The 21969-nt window shown below is 28.0% G+C and overlaps 7 protein-coding genes across 17 annotated transcripts; 3 read left to right on the top strand and 4 right to left on the bottom strand.

Moving 5' to 3' along the window:
- The first annotated feature begins 1840 nt into the window (after positions 1–1840).
- Positions 1841–3773, top strand: LOC117156792 (galactose mutarotase). Its single transcript, XM_033334148.2, has 9 exons — positions 1841–1935; positions 2041–2220; positions 2298–2446; positions 2522–2749; positions 2803–2967; positions 3025–3125; positions 3194–3299; positions 3381–3587; positions 3681–3773. The coding sequence occupies exons 1-9, from the start codon at positions 1854–1856 to the stop codon at positions 3771–3773; spliced, it is 1311 nt and encodes a 436-aa protein (XP_033190039.1). The 5' UTR covers positions 1841–1853.
- On the bottom strand, positions 2986–7259 carry LOC117156787 (ATP-dependent DNA helicase DDX11). Of its 2 annotated transcripts, none has more exons than XM_033334141.2 (7): positions 6374–7259; positions 5819–6295; positions 5162–5703; positions 4824–5047; positions 4544–4723; positions 4252–4467; positions 2986–4146 (listed from the first exon to the last, which is right to left on the bottom strand). In XM_033334141.2, the coding sequence occupies exons 1-7, from the start codon at positions 7054–7056 to the stop codon at positions 3895–3897; spliced, it is 2574 nt and encodes an 857-aa protein (XP_033190032.2). In that variant the 5' UTR covers positions 7057–7259; the 3' UTR covers positions 2986–3894. The 2 variants fall into 2 exon arrangements, 1 of the variants encoding a protein (XP_033190032.2); XR_004464164.2 differs by having other exon boundaries at positions 3993–4146; positions 4252–4390.
- A 31-nt stretch (positions 7260–7290) lies between these two features.
- Positions 7291–8712, top strand: LOC117156789 (putative palmitoyltransferase ZDHHC24). Of its 2 annotated transcripts, none has more exons than XM_033334144.2 (2): positions 7291–7446; positions 7512–8712. In XM_033334144.2, the coding sequence occupies exon 2, from the start codon at positions 7635–7637 to the stop codon at positions 8490–8492; it is 858 nt and encodes a 285-aa protein (XP_033190035.1). In that variant the 5' UTR covers positions 7291–7446; positions 7512–7634; the 3' UTR covers positions 8493–8712. The 2 variants fall into 2 exon arrangements, with proteins under 2 accessions (XP_033190035.1, XP_033190036.1); XM_033334145.2 differs by having other exon boundaries at positions 7497–8712.
- Positions 8713–8830: 118 nt separating this feature from the next.
- Positions 8831–11906, bottom strand: LOC117156788 (sulfhydryl oxidase 1). The gene is made up of 3 exons (XM_033334143.2): positions 11488–11906; positions 10908–11160; positions 8831–10823 (listed from the first exon to the last, which is right to left on the bottom strand). Exons 1-3 carry the CDS (start codon positions 11765–11767, stop codon positions 9413–9415), a joined length of 1944 nt encoding a protein of 647 aa, XP_033190034.1. The 5' UTR covers positions 11768–11906; the 3' UTR covers positions 8831–9412.
- Positions 11907–12343: 437 nt separating this feature from the next.
- tra2 (transformer 2) lies at positions 12344–16261 on the bottom strand. Of its 5 annotated transcripts, none has more exons than XR_013058237.1 (5): positions 16109–16261; positions 15125–15631; positions 14596–14814; positions 14421–14515; positions 12344–13564 (listed from the first exon to the last, which is right to left on the bottom strand). XR_013058237.1 is itself a non-coding variant. In XM_033334155.2 (5 exons), the coding sequence occupies exons 1-5, from the start codon at positions 16121–16123 to the stop codon at positions 13554–13556; spliced, it is 843 nt and encodes a 280-aa protein (XP_033190046.1). In that variant the 5' UTR covers positions 16124–16261; the 3' UTR covers positions 12344–13553. The 5 variants fall into 5 exon arrangements, 3 of the variants coding, with proteins under 3 accessions (XP_033190046.1, XP_033190044.1, XP_033190042.1); XR_013058238.1 differs by having other exon boundaries at positions 12344–12929; XM_033334155.2 differs by having other exon boundaries at positions 14600–14814.
- A 627-nt stretch (positions 16262–16888) lies between these two features.
- Positions 16889–21418, top strand: LOC117156711 (protein Loquacious-like). Of its 5 annotated transcripts, none has more exons than XM_033333988.2 (7): positions 16889–17082; positions 17860–18184; positions 18503–18638; positions 18724–19018; positions 19478–19627; positions 19753–19864; positions 21282–21418. In XM_033333988.2, the coding sequence occupies exons 2-7, from the start codon at positions 17869–17871 to the stop codon at positions 21416–21418; spliced, it is 1146 nt and encodes a 381-aa protein (XP_033189879.1). In that variant the 5' UTR covers positions 16889–17082; positions 17860–17868. The 5 variants fall into 5 exon arrangements, with proteins under 5 accessions (XP_033189879.1, XP_033189878.1, XP_076473723.1 ...); XM_033333987.2 differs by lacking the exon at positions 16889–17082 and adding an exon at positions 17101–17399 and having other exon boundaries at positions 18518–18638; XM_076617608.1 differs by lacking the exon at positions 16889–17082 and adding an exon at positions 17102–17399.
- Mthfs (methenyltetrahydrofolate synthetase) lies at positions 19908–21055 on the bottom strand. Its single transcript, XM_033333991.2, has 4 exons — positions 20795–21055; positions 20434–20689; positions 20258–20305; positions 19908–20178 (listed from the first exon to the last, which is right to left on the bottom strand). Exons 1-4 carry the CDS (start codon positions 20903–20905, stop codon positions 20006–20008), a joined length of 588 nt encoding a protein of 195 aa, XP_033189882.1. The 5' UTR covers positions 20906–21055; the 3' UTR covers positions 19908–20005.
- Positions 21419–21969: the final 551 nt, after the last annotated feature.

Raw genomic sequence — 21969 nt, 5'->3', positions numbered from 1 at the left:
TTAGAGACCTATAGAATAAATATTTCATGGATATGCCTTTCTATGTTGTACAAAGATATTCTGCGGTGCTAGTATCATGTACTTAATATGTTAAGAGAGACAAAAAAGTTGAAAATGCTTCCAAGGTAATTGAAAAATATTTAATGAAATCTTAGAATGCTAATATCAATACTTGTTTATAGTAATCGTAACTTACTTATACCGAATGTAATATTAGGCAGCTATTAATTATCAATTGTGTAATGGCATATGATTGCCAACAGTGCTAGTCTAAGCTATATTTATTTTTTATATATCATAACTTTTTTAGCTTAAAATAGAACAAATCCAGTTTTATATTTCATTAAAGATCATTTATATATTATATGTTTTGTTAATTAGACAACATGTATGAAGAAACATTCAGAATAACTACAAAAAAAATATAACTTCATATATATATATTGCCAGTAAATATATTTCCTAATTGATATGTTAAAAAATTTAATTTATACAGATAAGATGATTATTTTTAATAAATCGAATCATTTCTTTACTTAAACAATTTAGTATGACCAAATATTGTTATTCTAAACATGTTTCTTTCAATATAAACTTAAATTGTAAATATTTTCTTGTTGAAGTTACACTAAAACTGCATGCTACTTATAAATAGTAATTTGTACAATAACACCTATGACCAAGATGATAATTATGAGATGAGTGTGCTTTTAATGTACACGAAGTGTTTGCTGTGGTATTTTCTCCATTATTTGTATGTTTATTTGTTGCAAAATATATTAAGCAATTTTATTATCCTCAATTATATTTGAAGATAATTAATATTGCGGAGTTTATCGCAATTTTATCACAATTTTTAATTATTCGATATTCATGTGTGAAATTAATCTTTTGTCAGTATTTTTTTTGTAATATATAGACTTAGAGGACGTAGAATGTACTGCAACTCGTAAATCCGTAATTACTGACGATTTATTTAAATTTTAAATTACTCTGTAGTTGTAAGAATATACTAATAAGCTAAGTGCAATGTGTTCCACGTGTATTTAAGTAACAAGTGACTGCTTTGGTGTGCGCCTTAAAAAGTAATGTAATGCAGAACCCAAAGCTTGAGAAACGAATCTTTTATGTAATATAACTCTAATAACAATTGTACGAAGATGGTAGGAATTTCAAAGAATTTTCTGCGATAAAAATAGTTTGCCAAACAAAGATATTGGGCACTGCATAATCACTAATATTTATGAGAAATTCTAAAAATCAGAATGATATATGGGAAAAAGAAACATCTATCCGATTTATTATACAAAATTACAAAACAAAAAAAATGTGATTTCGTTGAAGAAATGCAATAAGATATATTATTGTCTTCGATTTTTTACTCAACAAATTTAAATGTAATAAAGCATACGAAAATTGAATGGGAAATGTATTGATGCGGTGTCTGATTTGCACTAAAAATTCATGTATTTTTCCAAGCATTGTACATTATTCTATAAATATTAATTATATAAATTATAAATAGTAACCGGAGTATATATATTACATTAAGTACTATAATTATTGTAACATTAAAGCATCACAAATTGTAGGTGATGCCTTATTATTATTAATAATAAATCATTTAAAATAAAATAAAATTCCTTGTATTACTGTATTTTTATAGTAAAAACTGCTTTTGTATATTTGAAAACCAGTAAATGATTTTCTATTGTCTAAACAAAAAAAGAATATAGTAAAATATTTTTTATTTTTTATATTTAAAAGGTGAAAATTATTGTTTTATTATAAATTTTAATATCATTTTGTTATATTCAATAATTATTGAATAAGGTATTGTCGCAATCATAATTATGCTATTAAATATGGATTTTCATGGATGTAATTGTAAAAATATAACAATTACAGAAGGAATATTTGGAGAAGTCTGGGTTGGTAAGCTGTGGTTGATATGATCTTTCTCTCTCTCTTTAGTTTATTATGTAAAATTAATGTAATTTACTTGTAATATTTAAAGTAACAATAGAATTTTGTAATCAGATAATCAAGATCAAATTTTTAATGACCCCATACCAAAGACTATAAAATCATACACTATGATAAATACTAATCGAATGGAAGTTGTTGTCATTACTTGGGGTGCTACAATTATATCTCTAAAATGTCCAGATAAATATGGACATTCTGCTGATGTTGTCCTTGGTTTTGACGATGTAAAAGGTATAATTTTAGAGTATTCATTTCTTAACATTATAATAATGAAGCTAATAGTCATTATTAAAATACAACTATTACAGGATACTCAAATCCTATAACAAACCCATTTATTGGTTGTATATTAGGCAGATGTGCAAACCGTATTAAAAATGGACATATTACTATTAGAGGTAGAGATTATGAATTAACAAAAAATGATTTTAATGGGAAACATCATTTACATGGAGGAGTAAATTGATTAGTTACATCATATAAATAATAAACAATATTATATTATATAAATAATAATCAATGCTCTCACTAGACAAATGGATTTGGGCGTAAAGTTTGGGATTCATATATTACTGGATGTTCAGTTATTATGAGTTACTTAAGTCAAGATGGTGAAGAAGGGTATCCAGGTGCAGTGTTAACTACAATAAAGTTTAAGTTAACTCCAGAAAATAAGCTTGATATATGTATGAGAGCAACAACTTCAAAACCAACAGTAGTGAATTTATCACATGGTTCTATGTTTAATTTAGCTGGACATGTAAGTAATATATTTTTAAATATACATTTAGTTAAATGTGTAAAATGTAATAGGATTCTGGAGAATCTGAGTTACGAAAACATAAAGTACTATTCAATTGTGATCGTTGGACATTTGCGGATTACACAGATCCAGTTCCAACAGGTGCTATACGTGGTGTAGGTGGAACAGTGATGGACTTTCGAATACCTCGAATTTTAGGAGAATACATGGAGAAGGTATAAAATAACTGCATATTTTAAAGATATTGAACTCTTTCCTTTAATTATTGCTAGGTTCCACCTGGAGAAGGTTTCGATCATAATTTATGTGTTACAAAAGGTGGACAATCTGGTAGTTCATTTGTTGCCAAAGTATGGCATGTAAAAAGTGGACGGTATATATAAACAAATATATTAGTTGTTTATTGAGTAATACAGTTGTTTTAAATATATTGGTGTTTAGTGCTTTAGAAATTTATTCAGACCAATGTGGGGTACAGTTCTACACTGGAGGCCGTTTGCCACCTTATACTATTCCAGAATTTTTATCTAGTTATGATTTATTAGAAGTAAATCAATGTTTTAATTATCAACAACATGTTATTTATGTAAGTAATAACTTGTATATCATAAATTTGATTCGACTATAGGACATTGAAGAAGCCGAAGAAATTGGTGAAGTTTATAAAAATGATCATGAAGATGAGGAAGAAGAAATAAAAGTTGAAAAACATTATAAAAAAGTAACGACTGTACCTAAAAAGATAGAATTTATCTTAGGAAAACATGGAGCTCATTATAAAAAGTACTGTGCTTTTAGTATTCAACCACAAAATTATCCTAATGCAATATATTATGTAAGTATTTCTTATGTACATATAAATGATGATAGCACTTTGGCTTTTTTAGTAAAGTTATAAAGATTGACATAATAGATGAATTGTTTTCAGTCACATTTCCCATGTTCTATATTATATCCTGGTCAAGTTTATTATCATGATCTGACATATAAATTTGAAGTGCATCTTGCAAATTATATGTAGAAACTATATGCAGAATTTTATATCTATGTTAACAAAACTTACTTTTAATAAATGTAATAGTAACAGTAAATACATTAATAATACATATAATAATGTTCAGATATCTTTTGTTCTGTTTATGTTATTTTTTATTGGATTTAATTTTTTTTTTATTGAAAAATTTAGATATAGCACCAATTGTGCTACCAAAACTTTTATGAATGATTAATGTACGTTGAATCCACTGTGGGAGTGCTTTTATTTTATAACTATAACGTTTATCTAATAATATTACTGTTGAATAATCATTAATGTGTCGAATAGCTCGTCCAATACATTGGTTTACTGCTTTCATGCATGAATTTTCATAGAAATTTTGACCAGCATCTGATTTCTAATAAACAAAAAATAAATTGATGTACATGCATATAAATTATAAGTGGTATAAGACACTAAGTGGTTTTTCTTGCCATAATAATGAGACAAAATAAATACATACAATATTTTCGTTTAAATATTTCATCTTCTCTTGTAATTCCAATGATTGGATATTAGGATAAGGCATTCCCACAACTATAACACATCTTCCCAAATCATCAGAAAAATTTAATCCTTCGCTTAATTTTCCTCCCACCACACTAAACAATAATGATCCATTCTGTGAATTTTTTGGATTTTTTACGTGAAGCGAATATTCTTTTAAAATTTCATGTACCTATAATATATAATTTATTTTAGATTTGTATAAAAATTTTACAACAAAATTTGTAAAAAGATTATGTTATTAGTACCTGAGAAGCTGATTTAGGTTCTCGAAGAATATGTTTTTTTAAAGACAGTTTCTTAATAATACCAGAATTTTCTAAATGTTTATATATTAATTCTTCAAAATTATAGGAGGGTAAAAAGACTATAATACCAGCTGGTATGATATTACATAAATTTAATAATGCCCTCCCAAATTCATCTAACTGAAATATTTTTATTGTGAAATTTATCATATTTTCTATCATTTATTTTAATCATTGGAATTATTTATATTATTATTTATTATTAAAATATCATATTTACCAATTTTGTATTTTCTCGATTTTGAAAATTAAATTCAAATTCAATACCAGTTGGGCCATGAGTTGTTATGCTACATACTATGTTTTCTTCAGGAATTACATGGTCACATGAATATGTGACAATTCTTTCAGATGAAGCACCTGCTGCTATGAATAACTGATCTGTAAATTCATTCATTGGTGCCATTGTCCCACCAGCTAATATCACAGCTCTAGCATCCCGAACTGTTAATAATTATACATATAAACAAAAATTAAAAATAAAAATACTTAATAAATTAATATGAAATATTAAAATAAAATAAAATAAAATAAATTAAATTAAATTAATCTGCATACTAATATCATGGAAGTGCGCTGCTGGATTTAATAAAAGAAATTTTATGATACTTTGTCCAACAGTTGGACCTGGAATAATAAATATGCGCCCATCACTACAGTTGCTTCGTAAACATTCTAAGAAACTTATAATTGTCATCATTGGATTATTTGAGCGATCTTCATCTAATTGAATGTCTGTGATTGTATCAAACTCTGTGCTTTTTGTCTTAATTGAATCTAAAAACTGTTTTACACCACATGTCTTTGTGTTATAATTATGAATTTTTAAATTTGTGTCATACTGTTCTATGAAACCTTGTAATTTATGATTCAGTCGAGAATTTTTAATGAATTTCAACAATTCAAACATATTTACTGTGTCAATGTTTGTCATAATTGCAAATTCTTCTATCTTATATAATTTTGGAGATGCTTCTATATTTATAACATCATCAGGATTTGATTTTATAGTAGCCCCCAAAACTGTTATAAGTTTTCTCAAACAAAAGCTCAACTGAGTTAAGCTTAGAATATTTTTTGCTGAGAATAAAGTTTGAAATCTAAAATTAATATTATTTATATTCTCAGATATATTAATAAAATGTGTAATACAATAATAATAATAATAATAATAACAATAATAATAATAATGATGCTCAAAATGAAATATGTTACCTGTTTTGATATTGGGAAAGTTGGCTATAACAATGCAATAAATTTCTGCCTGTAATTATAACACTATGCATATTTTCAATGGCTTCAAGTAAATTATGTGCTTCATCAATTATTAATATATTTCCTTTTAAATTTATTCCTGAACTAATTCTAGTGTTCTTATGCAATATGGTATTGTATGGCACCAGTATTAATTGACCATATGAAACAGCTTTTCTTGATGCATAATACGCACAAGTTTTAAGATTTTCTCCTTTTTGCACAATTTCTTCAATATCCCGAATCTGCATTAAGCTTTCTCTTATTAATAAATCTTGGTTTCCTGGCACAAAAGGGCAACTACTTGTCATTTTCTTTCTTTTAAGATCTTTTTCATCCTTAGCAGTTGTCTTTTTCCTTTGTAATTGCAAACAGCATTCATTTATTAAATTTAAATGTTTCAATTTTTTTACATTTTTATTAATGCAATAATTTTGCCTAAAATTATTAACAAAATTAAAAAAAGAATTAATTTATATTTTATTTCATTTTCATAACACAATACTTAAAAACCACCTGGACGTTAATGTTATTACAGATACATTTTTTGAATATGGACTCTTTCTGAGTTCTCCTATAAATTGAGATAATTGAGAATGGGTCCTAGAGCAAAAGAAAATTTTTATATTTTCATAAATTTCTTCTTTGTCTTCATCTTCAGAACTTTCTGAATGTTCAACATCTTCTAAAAGTAATTCTTCCTCAATACTTCCCTTTTCGTTATTTGTATCAACTGAATTTTTGTCTATTTCACTTCTGTCCTTTGCAGAACTTGTTGCAAATTTAGTAGATGAATCCTTTTTCTTACTATTTACACCTTTAGTTTTTTCTTTCAGACTATTCTTTTTTTGCTCATACTGAACAATATTGTTTAATTTTGTTTGTAACGCTTGCCTTTTGCGGTTTAATTCTATTTGTTGAGTTTGTACATAAAACCAATTATCAGTAGAGTTAATATATTGTTTAATTTGTTCATCAAGTTCAGAAATTGCACTTGTCAGTTCATCTTTTTGCAGTTTTTCATAATCAAGTAACCATTTTAAAGCACCACAAATAATTGACATGGATTTACCAGTACCAGTTGGACTTTCAAAGATTCCCAACTTAGAATTTTCGAAACATTTATATAACTCTTTCATAAACTGAGTTTGTATTGGATATGGAGGGAAAGGAAAAGGAAATTCTTCTGTAGTTTCCATATTTGTAATATAAAATTAATAAGTTGCAAATTAATATGATAAGATTTTCTACTACATACTATTTATGCTACTTATGCTATTTTTATTACTTTTTTAAATATCTTCAAGTAACTAAAATACACAATGAAATAATAAAAAATAAAATTGTTTAATAAAGTATTGTTACGGGAAGTGTATTTGCGGAAAGTTACATGTAGCGTACTTACATATGCGTATATGAATGGCACTTTCAAATCAAATCACAGAAGAATGCTATGAAGTGAGTTAATATGTACATTGACTGAAGAATCAAACTTCGCGCGTATACAAAATTTACGAATAGTGATAACAGGAACAGATTTCCATGCACGCTTAAAATGACGAATTTAACAGAATGTACAATGTGATCCGGTAAATATATAATATATGAAATTAGTTAATTAAAAAAAATATTTAAAAAGATTTCAAATTTTTAGGTTATAACGAAATAGTATCACTGTAGAATAAACCAGTATTGGTGAGAAGTGTATATACATATTAAGTAGATATTATCTACTGAATAGAATCACGTGTTTAATAAAAGTATAAAATTGTTAAAAATGATAATCCGAAAAAGAATTTGGCCTCGCACTTTAAGCGACTTTTTTTCAATGACTTTTATATTAACAATTATACCAATAATATATTGGTTCCAACTATGGGTGGTTTTACCGGCAATACACGAACATGGATCATTGCCGTATATTTTGCATTTCCTTTTTGGAAATTTTATCATGTTAAACATAGTCGGGAATTTTACATATATAATATTTTGCGATACTAGCACTAGAAGAGATATTATGCCAATAAGTGCTGCAAATACTAAAGATGGTTGGAGATTGTGTGCTTCATGTGAAACTCTTGCACCTCCACGTTCATGGCATTGTCCTACATGTAATATATGTATTTTAAAGAGGGATCATCATTGTATTTTTACTGGATGTTGTATTGGTCATTATAATCACAGATACTTTATAATGTTTCTTTTATATTTATTTGTAGCGACAACATATAGTTTTTGTTACAATAATCTCTTTATTTGGAGTAAAATGCATTTTGAATTTCCTATGTCACTTATTAAAATCATTTTTCCCTTAGCAATATTCATTTTTGGATTTGATGGTTCTACAAATCAGTTTTATCTCATTCTGTATATTGTATCTGCAGTAGGAATGTTGTACACAGGAGTTCTGTGCATTTATCATTTTTGTCTAGTGCTTAATGGTAATATAGCTAATGAGAGTAATAAGAAAATACACATATATAACTTAGGTTGGAAACAAAATGTAAAGGAAGTATTAGGCAACCGATGGTACCTTACATGGACACTTCCTTATATAAAATCTCAATTACCCCATAATGGTGTAGTATGGGATACATCGAATTCATGGCAATATACAGACTTTAAAAACAAATAAATATAAATTGTAAAAATTTTGTAAAGCTTATAAAAGCAAATTTGTTAAACTGATTAATTTGTATTATATACTGTATATATCACAAAGCATGTATATTTTATTACATTGATGTAATACATTTAAAAGCGTACTATTGGAATAGATTAAAAGTCAGATTATTGTTTACAATTGTACTTTGACAATTTATTATAAATATATGAACTTAATTATACATAGTAAATCAGTACTTAATTTTTATTCTTATTATAGATAAATTATACAAATTCAAGAAAATATTACAATAAATGCCTTTTAACAAAATAGTGGAAGAATTTGATTTTAATATCTACACATAAAAGTTTGATTCAGTTCATAATATATTTGTCTAAGGATTGTCGATTTTACATACATAAAGATTTAATAATTGTAATAATTTATATTAAACATAATATAATTGTACATTGGTAGGACTAGTTTTATAATTATTATTATTATATGATGTTATATAGTGAACTTAAATATCTTTTACTACATATTTTTCAATTTAATACAATAATATTAAATGTACAAATATATCGTATTTGTCAATGAATGTTAAATTGTAAAAAAGTGTCCTATGGCAAAAAAGAATAATCTCGTTATAAAATTTTATACATTAAACTTACATAATTATCACTATGTCTTTTCCACTATAATCTCAAATACAATACATTTATAACAAATAAGAATAAATACATAATATGCTTTATGAATAATGATTTTAGTCAACATCATTTGAAGAAGTAATTAAGATTGTATATCTACCAATATTATATTCTTGTAAAAAAATTGTATGATTGGAAATGATATATGTACAATATATTTATAAGCATAACTATATTTTCATAACTTTGTTATTAATTTTTTAAAGATGTAAGTTTTTTAAGTTTTATATATCTCAATTAACAAAAATAAAAATCACATTTTGCAAGTAAGCTAACGTAATGTCGTTTTCTATAAGTTCTTTTGACTGCAAATTTTATACAGACTAATATAAGTATGATAGCAGATGCAACATATAACACAACACAAATACTTATATCAAAAATTGTAAAATCCCATCCAATTTTCTTATTATTTGTATATTTACTCAATACTAGTCTTTCTTGTCTTATTTTTAACTTATTGCCATTACTATCCTTATGTGTGTTGACTGAATCATAATAATTTATTCCTTTATAACTATACTTTGTTTTAAGGTAATATAAAACATGTTCTTCATTCCAAGTACCATTTTCATATCTACAATTTGGACAATGTTCAACTGCTGGATATTGAACTTTTTTATGTTTTGGGTCTTCTGTATCATCACCTGACAGTCTTGCATTTACTTCATTATGAGCTGACCACAACCATAAGATACTGTCATTAGCATTAGACACATCAAACATTTTGTTTTTTGAAGCCATTTGGACAAAATGTTGAGCACAATCAGCACATCCAAAAAAGTTTTGTATATACCCATGCATTGCTTCTAATATTTTTCTTGGTTCACGTTCAACATCCTTATTTAGGATAGCAAAATTAACTGTCAACATATGAAACATTGTCCACAGACCACAGGGATACCCACGATATCCTTCTTTACTGCCTTTACATCCAACCCACTTTGAAGGTCCAGAGTACACAGGTGACATTTCTTCTTCTATAGATTTTACTATTTGACTAAATTCCTCCCCAGATATATTATTTCTTTTTTTAATAATATCTCTAGTGATTTCTAGAAAAATGTTACCATATCTCAGAGGAAAATAGTCTGCCAATACATTTAAATATCTTTTCAATGCATCCATTTTTTTATCTTTTATTATTTTATGTAATGGAATTTCATGAGAGATTGAATATCTTAAGGCATTTTCCAAATCAAGTTGGTATAAATGATCTCCACTTATGTCTGTACTTTCTGGCTGTGGTGTTGCTTGTAATTGTTTTGGAGTGCTAGCATTTAATTTATGATTTTCATTCTTTATTGAATGATTCTTAATAGGATTTAGCTCATGAATAGTTTCTGCTTTTGAAATCATAAATTCTTTAATTGCATTGAAAACACCTTCTCTTGTAGGTATTCTGATTTTAAGAACCTTTTGTGTCTCATTGCGAGCTAAAACTATCAGACTTGGAAAATTTGTGACTTTGTTTGTCTCACATAATAATTCATTATCAGATAATACCCTTCTTATTTGTAATGTTGTAATTTTGTGCATATCTAATATAACTTCAGCACCCAAATGTGAATCTGTCCTTTCAAATAGTAAGAAGACATATTTTATAGCGTTTGGTATAGCCTTCCAAATATTTGTAGTTTCATAATTTCTATAATATCAAAACATAACAATAATTAGCTTCTATTATTTAAAAGAGTAAATATAAAAAATAAAGAAGTATAAATTGATATACCTGTATGGTGCTATATTAGGCCATGAAATACCTCTTCCTTCTTGTTGTTCTCTTCCTAACAAATCTATTAAACTATGTCTAAGTTCATTAATATCATCATACTTCTCCATCAATAATCCTAATGACGGTGGATGTGCATTTACAGAAAAGTATTTAAGCATGGGATAATGCATAATTTCATACTCTCGACAAATTGGGTTATTATCATCATCGGCACAATCTATTGCAGCGATTACTACAATATCTTTCCATGCTAAAAATATTATTGAAATAAATTATTTGGAACATATGATTAATCTCATCTATAATACATACTTAAAGATCTTAGATAATACATATTTAGATTTGCCAAAGGTTTCTTAAAAACATACTTGCTTAATAATAATAAATTCACGATTGTTATATTTACTTAAAGTGCTTTCATAGATTATTATGATATACAGCAAATATAAAAAGCGATATGTTTTAAGAATTATATTAAGTAAGATAAGTTCATACGAATAAATAAGTTAAGCGATAGTGATACATTTTTATGTGAATTATTAATTATTTTATAATCGTTAAAATTGATTTTACTTACCGTAGATATCATTAGCAAAATCTTTCCACAACGGTGCAAATCGAAGACAGTAACCACACCAACTGTTGTAAAATTCAACTAACCAACCCTTTGTATCTTCGTAAACGGATGACTTAAAATTAGTAACGTTTAAAATAACGACATTATCACTAGTATTATACAATCCTTGTGTAGGTATTTGACTTTGATATGGTTCCTTTGCTACGGCAGCATTACAATTCACTATTATTATACTGATTAACCATAATTTCCATAACAAACTAACGTCAAAACGATCCATGTTTTCTTTTGTCAAATCGAACTTCTACTAATCACCGTCGTATACGACGTGATACTAATGTGCTACCAAGTGCTAGCAATACTTTTATCAAGATTCAATATATGTATGTATGATTTCTACATAAGGTACGTTCTCATGAAAAATATCACTAACAAAATATTGATAAGTGTCTGTGAGTACATAAATAGATACATAACTATTAGCAAGTACTAATATGTTAAATGGTTATGTCTCTATAAAAACTGATTTTGTAGGTGCAATAATATTAGTATATTGAAAGGCTTCTTTTATATTATTAACAAACTTTTTTAAGATTATGCATATTACACTATAGAAACCTTTGCAGTTATAATTCATATCAAAATGAAATGATAATTCTAAGGTTTTCTTATAAATACTCTCTAATTTATAAAACTTCATATTTCATTTTTATTACTAGTTCAAGTCATGAATTTGTTATATATTTATAATTGTTAGTTTTCATAAGATACAGATAAAAGTTCAAAAAAATTTTTGTGGATTACTAATTACCATAATTACTTATGGTTTTGGAGGTAATAAATGACAGGTAAATAATTTATATTAAAAAAACACTGTTTATTAATTGTTTCAATTCGAATTGCCGCTGCTTATTCCTATACAAAGTGAAAACAATAGGATGTTACCCTTAAGGATAAATAGGAGGTTTTAGGATGGTGGAGGGAATAAGGGCGAAGGTATATATGTTTATTTATTATATAACACCTATTTACGGATATATTATTTAACCAAATCAACTGATAAAGAATATGATCGGTATAAACCTTGGAGCAGCTTACGCTCTTCCCTACTCATAAAAGATTTCGATGCTTCTTGAACATTTTCTGAAACGTTCGACCAGTTTCACCCCCAACCACTGGCTTGTCCAGGTCGGGGGCCTGACGATCAACGATTTCTTACTGTCTTGAGGCTTGCAGTTCTTCTAGGCTTGAGACTTCTCAGCCGGTAAGGAATGCGATTCGGATCATATTCTTTGTCACAAGCGCGAAAAACCTTCGGATCTTCGAAATTCGAGCAAGACAAACATCTTCAGATATCTTGTCTTCAACTTTTCAAAACTTTCATTTTTTCAGAGTGAAACTTCAAACTTCCCTCTATCATCCAATACCTCTTGATTCAAAACCTTATAAACAAACAAACAGGTTAGAGAACTTACTTCTATTTTTAAGTTTATTTTTGTTTTGTTTCATTCTTTTCTGTATGTCTTTCGGTCTTTCCCTTTTTTTAATATTTTTCTTTTTTATATAAACATTTAGGAATACCACATTTTTTCCTGATTCATAACACATTTTAGCAGTTGTGTTAAAAAACAGAATGGCTGGAATATAATTTTTAAGCAAAATTTAAATCAAAGAAAGATAGAAACAATTATATTCCAACCTTCACATATTAGCATCATATTACAATACGTAAACCTTATCTTCATAACAATTTCCTAGGAAATGAAACATTGTGAAAATAAGGTTTTGTCTGCGTCCATTCTAACCTTACTCTTCCATGCAAAGAATATACTACACTTCTTTGCATATTAGATTATCTGATTAACTGATATTGTACGATCGTAATTTAAATGCCGTATATTAATTGCATATAATGCAGAACTAGGTAAGGTAAGAATAGTAGTAAGAATGTAGCGTTTGCATTTTTTGACCCGGTACAGTATTGTTAGAAGAAATTTGAGGTCAAAGGGTCAAGTCACACAAATGGTCTCCCAAACACCTGGCCTCTCGCATCACACTCGTGTCACTTAATATCGACCTGAAATTCATTAAGCAACAAAAACTATGATTGTTTGACCCATGTTACGGGTTACACTTAGTTACTACCGTACGATTTATCGGATGCATTCCTTGATGCTCCTGTCTTCCATTCTTGCTAATTTAACTACTTATTTGTACTTAAACATTTTTCTTGAAGTAAATATAAGCGGTCTACGAAAATATGAATCTAAATTAAGAACTTCAGTTATAAGTGAATGATTATATAAATTTCGAAATCACTTATAATTGTGTTCATATGTGTATTCTGTATATGTAAATATACAGTTTTCATTCATTAAAATATAGCTATATATATATATAACACTGAATAGGAGAAGTATATTAACAGACTGTTTAATATCTTCAGTTTAGTCAAAGAAAGCTAATCTTTGTGAGAAAGCACTTCAAACAGTGAAATTTTATTGCATGCAACTCTTTAAAACATGTTAATGTTTTGTATATTAATAGTTCTGAAAATTCTGAAAATAATTTAAACTAAAATAAAAAACTTAAGTAAAACGTTAGATTTCATAGTTGATAAATATACTAATATTATTTAAAATTTTACAATAAATTCAATATTATATATTGTATATGTATATATTAGCATATGTGACTGACATTTAATTAATTTTTTATGAATAGGTTTAAAGTATTTTTATAATTTAATGTATTTTTAGGTTCATAAGTGCAAATTCTGGCGAATTATACAATATCAAATCAATGAGTTTTTGTATTTTGTTAGATCTAGTTATCTTAATTGATTAAATGCTATGTAAATATTTTTAAAGGAGACACATATCCATGTAGACTGCTTATATTAGGTCGTGTGACAGAACAAAAAGTAAACTTACGTGGTGAATAAGAGCGTGATCGAGATCTATCGTAGCGTGAGCGACGGCGATTGTAGTATGGGCTAGGTGAACGTCGATAGCTTCCTCTGTAACTACTGTTTAATGAAAGAAAAATAATAGTCTTTCTGTCATTTTGTAAGTTTCATTTAGGAATTATATCTTGAAAAATACAAACTCACTCTCGTCTTCGGGGTCCATCCCATCCTCTATCATGTAAATGTGTAGGTTTTCCCATGTAAATTCCTGGAGTTGGTGTGTGAGCTCTTTGTGTAATCGAAAAATCTACCCTTATTCTTCGACCATCAATATCCATCCCTGTGCACTGTTCTTTCGCTACTTTAGCATCTTCAGATGATTCAAAATACACAAAACAGAATCCTCTGGATCGTCCAGTCTAAAATATAAATATTTATGCATCAATATGTTATACGACTTTTAATAAAAATATGGAAAATAAATATATATAAAATTTTGTTCTGTTTGGTTTTTAGATAAAATAAAATGTAACCAGAGGCCTTTAACGTTTTACACAAACTTAATGCATGAACGTTCTAAATCTCTGGTATAATTTACTATTCCCCTTTTCTTTTTTTAATAGTTATGGGGTTGTATATGTAAACATTAATGTTAGATCTTTTCACAATTAACGTATGTTAGTATGTAAATATTATATTGTAGTTTATAAAACATTAATATTCAAGTACCTTTGCATCAATTACAACTTGTACACGTTCAACAGGCCCATATTTGGAGAAAATGTGATGTATTTGTTGTTCAGTTGTAAAAATGGAAAGTCCAAAAACACCCAAGCATCTGGAAGGACATGGATTATCTCTGTTTCCAACATGACGTCGTCTAGATGACATTGGACTCCGAGAGTGTGAACGATAAATGTTCCTATCATGTTCACGAGAGTAACGGGAACGAGAGTATGATCGAGACCTGCTTCTAGAATATCGACCACCCCTATAAGGAGAACGACTACGACTGCGACTACTACCACGGTGACCTGCACTAGCATATTTGCTACTGCGATATGACTTTCTTCCTCTTGAAACTGAACGACTTCGTGATCGTGAATATTCTTTCACTGGTCGGTGAGATTCTTTACGTTCCCGTGATTTACGTGATCTTGAATGTGAACGTGAGTCTCTTAAACCTCCATCTGCTGTTCTTGGTCTTCTAGGACTTGCACTACGACTACCACTCCGCTGGAATAAAGAATATAATTTTAGTTCTCTGCAAGTATTTTAAATTATTTGTTTCTTTTACTTTTTAAACTATAAATTCAAAAATGTTATATAGAAATGAAATAAAAAAATAATTTATATTGTAAATTAATTGAACTATATTTTGAATTTTCCGAATATTGTTAATTTTAATAATCATGGAGATTCAAACGCTTAACCTTCTAAATTATAGTTAAAACAGAATTACAATAAATTAGTTGGGTCAACAAATATATTTTATAAAAATAAAAAGGTTAATAACACCACTATCAATAAATCTGCAAATTTTTAATGGTTTAAAAGTAAAATAAGAGCATTAAAATGGTAATATAAATGTGAAACATAGTTGAACGTTGATGGATCGATAATGGCTGTGATCAGCCGCATGTCGTTACGGCCACAATATGTATAAAATTACACGTAAAAGTAATATTTAAAAAAGGCAAATGTAATATTTACCTCGATATCACTCATTATAGATCTTCAACTATGAATGAATAGGATAAATGTAGCAAAAACCGGCCAAATGTTTGGAATAGTGCACCGTAGCGTCCGTATGCAATAATGGCGTATAGTCTTTAGACCGTTTCAGCGGGTAACAGCCGGAAGTGATGATACTAGGTGGTATACAAATGCGAAACATACCAACATCCGGTGTTGCCAAGAAACGATAGTGAAAATTGAAAATGGCGGTGTATTTCTCAAAATAGCGCCAATTCAAACATAAATGATATTGTAGATTCAGTGTCCCTACAGATTGTTGTATAATGTGCAGATTTTTGTTTTTATTTCATAGTATATTAAATGAAATTTACCAAACGTATGAATTATTATTTATAAAGACATTTGACTCAAACTTCAAGGAATTTCGTTAAAATTCGCATTGTATTAATAAAACGCACTAAAATATACGAAACTATTATATTTGAATCATATATAAGTTCAAATTACAATAAATATCAAATTAAAAAGTCATTAATGGGAATTTCGGAAAAAGAAAGATTCATTATATTTTTCATTGGAATAGTATGTTTTGTATATTTATTGTATTTCCTCTTATATATGTTATGTATTATATTATATTGTATAGTTGAAAGAGAGATATTCTAGTATTTTTACATTCTAGATAAAAAAAATTTATTGTATTTTAAATACGGTAAAACGTGCATTTGTTTCTATAAAACCATACCAGTAATGCACCTGCGCAGAAAGATGCGCGTGTTTCCTGCGTCTATAAAAACTGTTCAGATTGCATACTGCGGCAGAATCAGAAACGAGGAAGATTCTCCGGTAGTCAGTAAACCATTTTTCTGTCGTCAAACGGATCAAGCTTTTTGTGAGACTTGGATCGGTCACAAAAAGCGGGATTCGCTTTTCGTATAGGAATTGGCCTGTTAAGGAGCCAGTTAATATATATAGAACGTTTGAAAATTGTGAGTAAAGGTAGTGACTTTTTAGATTTTGTGTAGCGGACGATACTGTAACCGATTGCTCTATGTTCTTCTTTATCATCGTTTTAAATAGAACTCTGTCAGTGATGAAAGTCGTCATTGGCTCCGTTCTCGGTGAAATCGCAATAAAGCTTAACCTTCGTATTTCGTTATTGAATTTTCTATGCTTTACATACTAGAATTAATCAATGAATTTTATAACAATCATGGCCGCCAGCCGGTTTTCCTACCGTTTTATACTGCATAGATCTTGTGCTCGTCGTTAAGTAGCTTACTAAAATATCAATATGGATTCACACGTTAGTAATAACTTATTATTTTATTTTTCGTTGATTGTAAGGTTATTATATAAAGGATAGATGAACAAAATATATATTAATAATATGATATGACATATTATCAGAAAGTTTGCTTTTTCACAAAGAAAATCTCCTTATGTTATGACTTTACAATAAGGGTTATTGATTTGAACATTTAGTAAATAAAAATAATTTGGATGATTTCCAATGCTTGACATCTTTCATTAATCTAAAACCCTTTGATTGTTTGTTTCATAATATGAAGTTTATGATATAGAACTTAATGGAATGATAATAAGTAATGTTTTAAAGGAAACTGTATAATTGAATGAATACACAATTTCATGTTTGATAATTGTAATATGTTATAAATAAAAGATATGATTTTATCACTTATTACGTTTTTTAAATCGAACTTTTATTAAAGATTATATATATAAAAATATGTTGTAATTTATAGATTGCAGAAATGGAGGAAATACATCAACCGCAACAGGTTGGGCCTAATATGATGGCCAGTGTAGGTGGGATTCCTAACCACTCAAATAATGTTAGTCGGCGTAATCGAGTTCGATCATCATTACACAGTTTGATGATAGGAAAACGTCCAATAAGTGAGGCCGCTCAATTGGAGATGAAATCATTGTCCAACAAAACACCAGTTTCTATTCTTCAGGAATTGCTTTCTCGTAGGGGCACGACACCAAAGTATGAGTTAATACAAGTAGAGGGTGCTATCCATGAGCCTATTTTTCGTTACCGTGTTACTGTTGCTGATGTTGTTGGTTTGTATCTAATTTTGATAATGTAATATTTATTTTTCAACTCATTGATTTAAATCAGGATAGATCCATTCTAAGATAGCAATTGAAACTAGCATTATAATATATATTTTTACTTAATTATAAGTCATAATTGTTAAATATAAGTAAACTATAACTTTGAGTTGAACACGTAGTTTCAATAGAGGTTAAGTTAATGTTTGTTTTATTTATTTTAGTATTATTTAGTGTAGTATTATAAATTTACTTTTATATAGAAATTAATTACACATTTACATTGAGCAAAAGTGTAAAATGATAAGTATCTGATGATTGAAGTAGATCCAATTGTTTCAGCAATGGGGACTGGAAAATCAAAAAAGGAGGCAAAGCATGCTGCTGCAAGGGCTGTATTGGATAAACTGTGTAGACTAAATAGTGAATCACCAGATTCTCCACTTCCAAATAATCTATCAGAGTAACAAATATATATTAACAAACATATATTTTTTGTATATAATTTTTTATATATTTATGTGTTTAATATAGTTTATTTTATACAGTTCTGAGAACTTACAAGAATTATCTGGATATGGAGAAGAAAAAATAATTACAAATCCAATTGGAGCATTACAAGAAATGTGCATGTCACGTCACTGGCCTCCACCAAAATATACAATAGAAAATGAAGAGGGCTTGCCACATGAGAGGCAATTTACAATTGTCTGTTCTGTTTTAAAATATCGGGAAGTTGGCCAAGGAAAAAGTAAGAAAGTTGCAAAAAGGCATGCAGCTCACAAAATGTGGCAAGCCTTACATTATATGAACACAGAAAACTCTAATATAGATGAAGATGAGGTAAGACTATTTTGTTTACTTATGTATATATAAAATAAATTTATTATAAAATTATAAAGTATAGTTTTATATATTTTTTATACATTTGGTATGATGCAATAATATTAAAATATTGTTTATATAAGTTGTGTATTTGTATGTGTATTGTTTTTGTTGTGTATGTGTGTGTATGTTTAGTGAAGTGGAAGCGATTTGGCACTGGAAACAGTATTATGAAATATGAGCTACCTTTCTGATCACCCTGAATCTATAACGGATAATTATTAATATTTCAATTACACATTTTATATGTGTATTTGTATTGTAAGTCATTTACACAACAGCATAATGTTTTTAACAATAACACGCTTGGATCATTTCCACTTCATTTTACTCTTAATATATGTGCAGTCATTGGAGAACTTTCTTCAATGATACGCATTTAAATAAACTCTTACGTATATTAATTGTCCGTTATAGGTTTTACAAAGAAATGCAAATGTGAATGCCCGTTATGCTGATTTGAGAGGTAGCAAAATTTCAACATTAACTACTATTCATAGCCTTAAGGTTTCACAATTTCATAAAAGTCTGAAGTCATCCACTGGTGTTAAACTTTTTGAATTACAGGTTTGTAATACAATTAATTCAAACACATTGGTTTTACTCTGTTTCAAAGTATAAAAATAAAAAAGCAATTTGATTAGATTTTTTAATTTCATTAAATTTGCTTCATTGTTTCTTTTTTGTTATAGAATACATGTTTGAATGATGGTGATGTAAATTTGGTACAGTTCTTGCAAGAAATTGCTTCAGAGCAGCAATTTGAAGTAACTTATGTTGATATTGAGGAAAAGTCTATCAGTGGTAAGTTATTCATTTTTCTTTTTGTTAAATCAAATTTCATCAATTTATATTAGTTAATGTATTTTTATATTTAACTTATTTATTAGAAAATACAGTTAAATTAAGAACATGAATACAAAACGTAAATTTTCTCATAATAAATTATTTTTCTGTAAGTACAAGATCCAAAAGTATATCATTTTCAGATGTAGGAATATCTTCACACAATTGTTCATTAAATGCCAGTGCAATTAAGTGCGGTATTTTTTGTTGTTTCTTTAAACATAAGTCCAAAAATTTATCATAATAACCCATTCCATGTCCCAAACGTTTTCCTAATTGATAATACATATTACTGTAATCTTTAAAAATTAAAGCTTTTCCAAATAATCTATACAAACTAAGCTTACTTACCATTAGCAGTAAATGCAACACCTGGTATAAGTATTAAATCTAATCCACCTAAAATATATAATTTTATAGAATATTAAATTTTGTATCTTGTTAGTTTTAATGAATTTAGAAAATATCAATAATATTATAATCTAAAATGGAGCATGATTGTATACATTAATTATTTCAGGTTTTACCAGTTTGTAATGCGTTTTCTCTAAGTTCATTAACATTTGGTTGTTTAATATTCCATTTGGTTAATGGTAGTGTTTCATAATCTTGCATCGAAAGTAGTTTAACCATTTCCATTTCTTTTCCTTTATACCTAGGAATAAATACGACCTTTTTTCTTTCAAATATATATTTTAATATTTCAATTGTGTCAATTTCATCTTTTGTGCTTAGATATAAGGAAATTCTTGTGCTTTCTCGAAACTGTGGTAGAGAACATAGCTGTGCATGCCGAAATATGTTTGTCATAAAGAGTTTCAGATAAAGATGTAACATAACCTCTTCTTTATATTATGAATACCTTGATTATTTCTTTAATATACTTACTTTATCAAATACCTTCATTGATTGTCTTTGTTTCTCTTCAGTATTAAGTTGTGTAATAATATCTTTCATTTTTTTACGTAAAGCACTTTTAGCAGATTTTATTCCAGCCATAATTTCTATCAATATGCACCTCTTACAAAAAAAGAACTCTATAAAACATGTGTATAACCTATGACATATTTATTATACATCACAATTATCTGTAATCTATATTTAGGTATTATTCATATATCTTTCTTAAAATAGTCTTTTATCTTATTTAAATGTTCAAAATTTTTAAGTTTACCAATTATCTTCATATATCAGCTATATCATATTTTATTTATCTGAATGTTCTAATACTTGCGTTGCTTTCTTTCATATTGTTCATTATAATTGGAGCATTAATTGAAGAATTATAAATAAAAAGTAATGTTTTGATTATTATTTCCATTATATCTAAATATATATGGATTAGATTAGATGAATGTTTCCCTCCTTATTACAGGTAAATGCCAGTGCCTTGTGCAGTTGTCTACCTTGCCAGTAGCAGTTTGCTATGGTTGTGGTGTTACTAGTAAAGATGCTCAAGCTAGTGCTGCTCAAAACGCTCTGGAATATCTTAAAATCATGACCAAAAAGTGAGCCAGCGCTTTGCTCCTGCCAGCTGTCACTATCAATTGTAAATCACATAATAATTTACTGTCCAAAAATCAAAATAGCAGTGCAGATTCCAAAATTTTATCAAACAATCAAGTAGCGGATAAGAGTAAAAGTCAAAAGCTCGATCACGTGGGGAACAAAAATAGATTATCAAAGCCATCCGTCAGAGCAGTAAACACTGCAATGGGGAATAAAGATGCTACATTGAGTACAATCACCACAACATCAACTGCTACAGTTTCTTCAAATAGGATGAATTCATCTATAAAAAAGAATAGTGGAAACAACGAGAATTTAAAATCTAACGAACAACTAACAAAGAATACGTCAATCGTAACTGCAAATCAATCTAGTTCTACTTTCAGTAGTGTAAGAGGTGTTACTGCAACATGTGTTGGTGGTAATGTTTCTCACGAGAGTACATCTAAGTCTAAAGATTACCCCGCTAAAAAGTTTTCCAATGAAATTGATTCAAAAATGAAGAATTATCAAATACAATCCGAATACAAAGAATCATCTGTAAACAATCAGGA

Source organism: Bombus vancouverensis, chromosome 4 (genome assembly GCF_051014615.1).
Source record: "Bombus vancouverensis nearcticus chromosome 4, iyBomVanc1_principal, whole genome shotgun sequence".
Lineage (NCBI taxonomy): Eukaryota > Metazoa > Arthropoda > Insecta > Hymenoptera > Apidae > Bombus > Bombus vancouverensis.
This window is presented reverse-complemented; position numbering and strand designations above follow the sequence as displayed.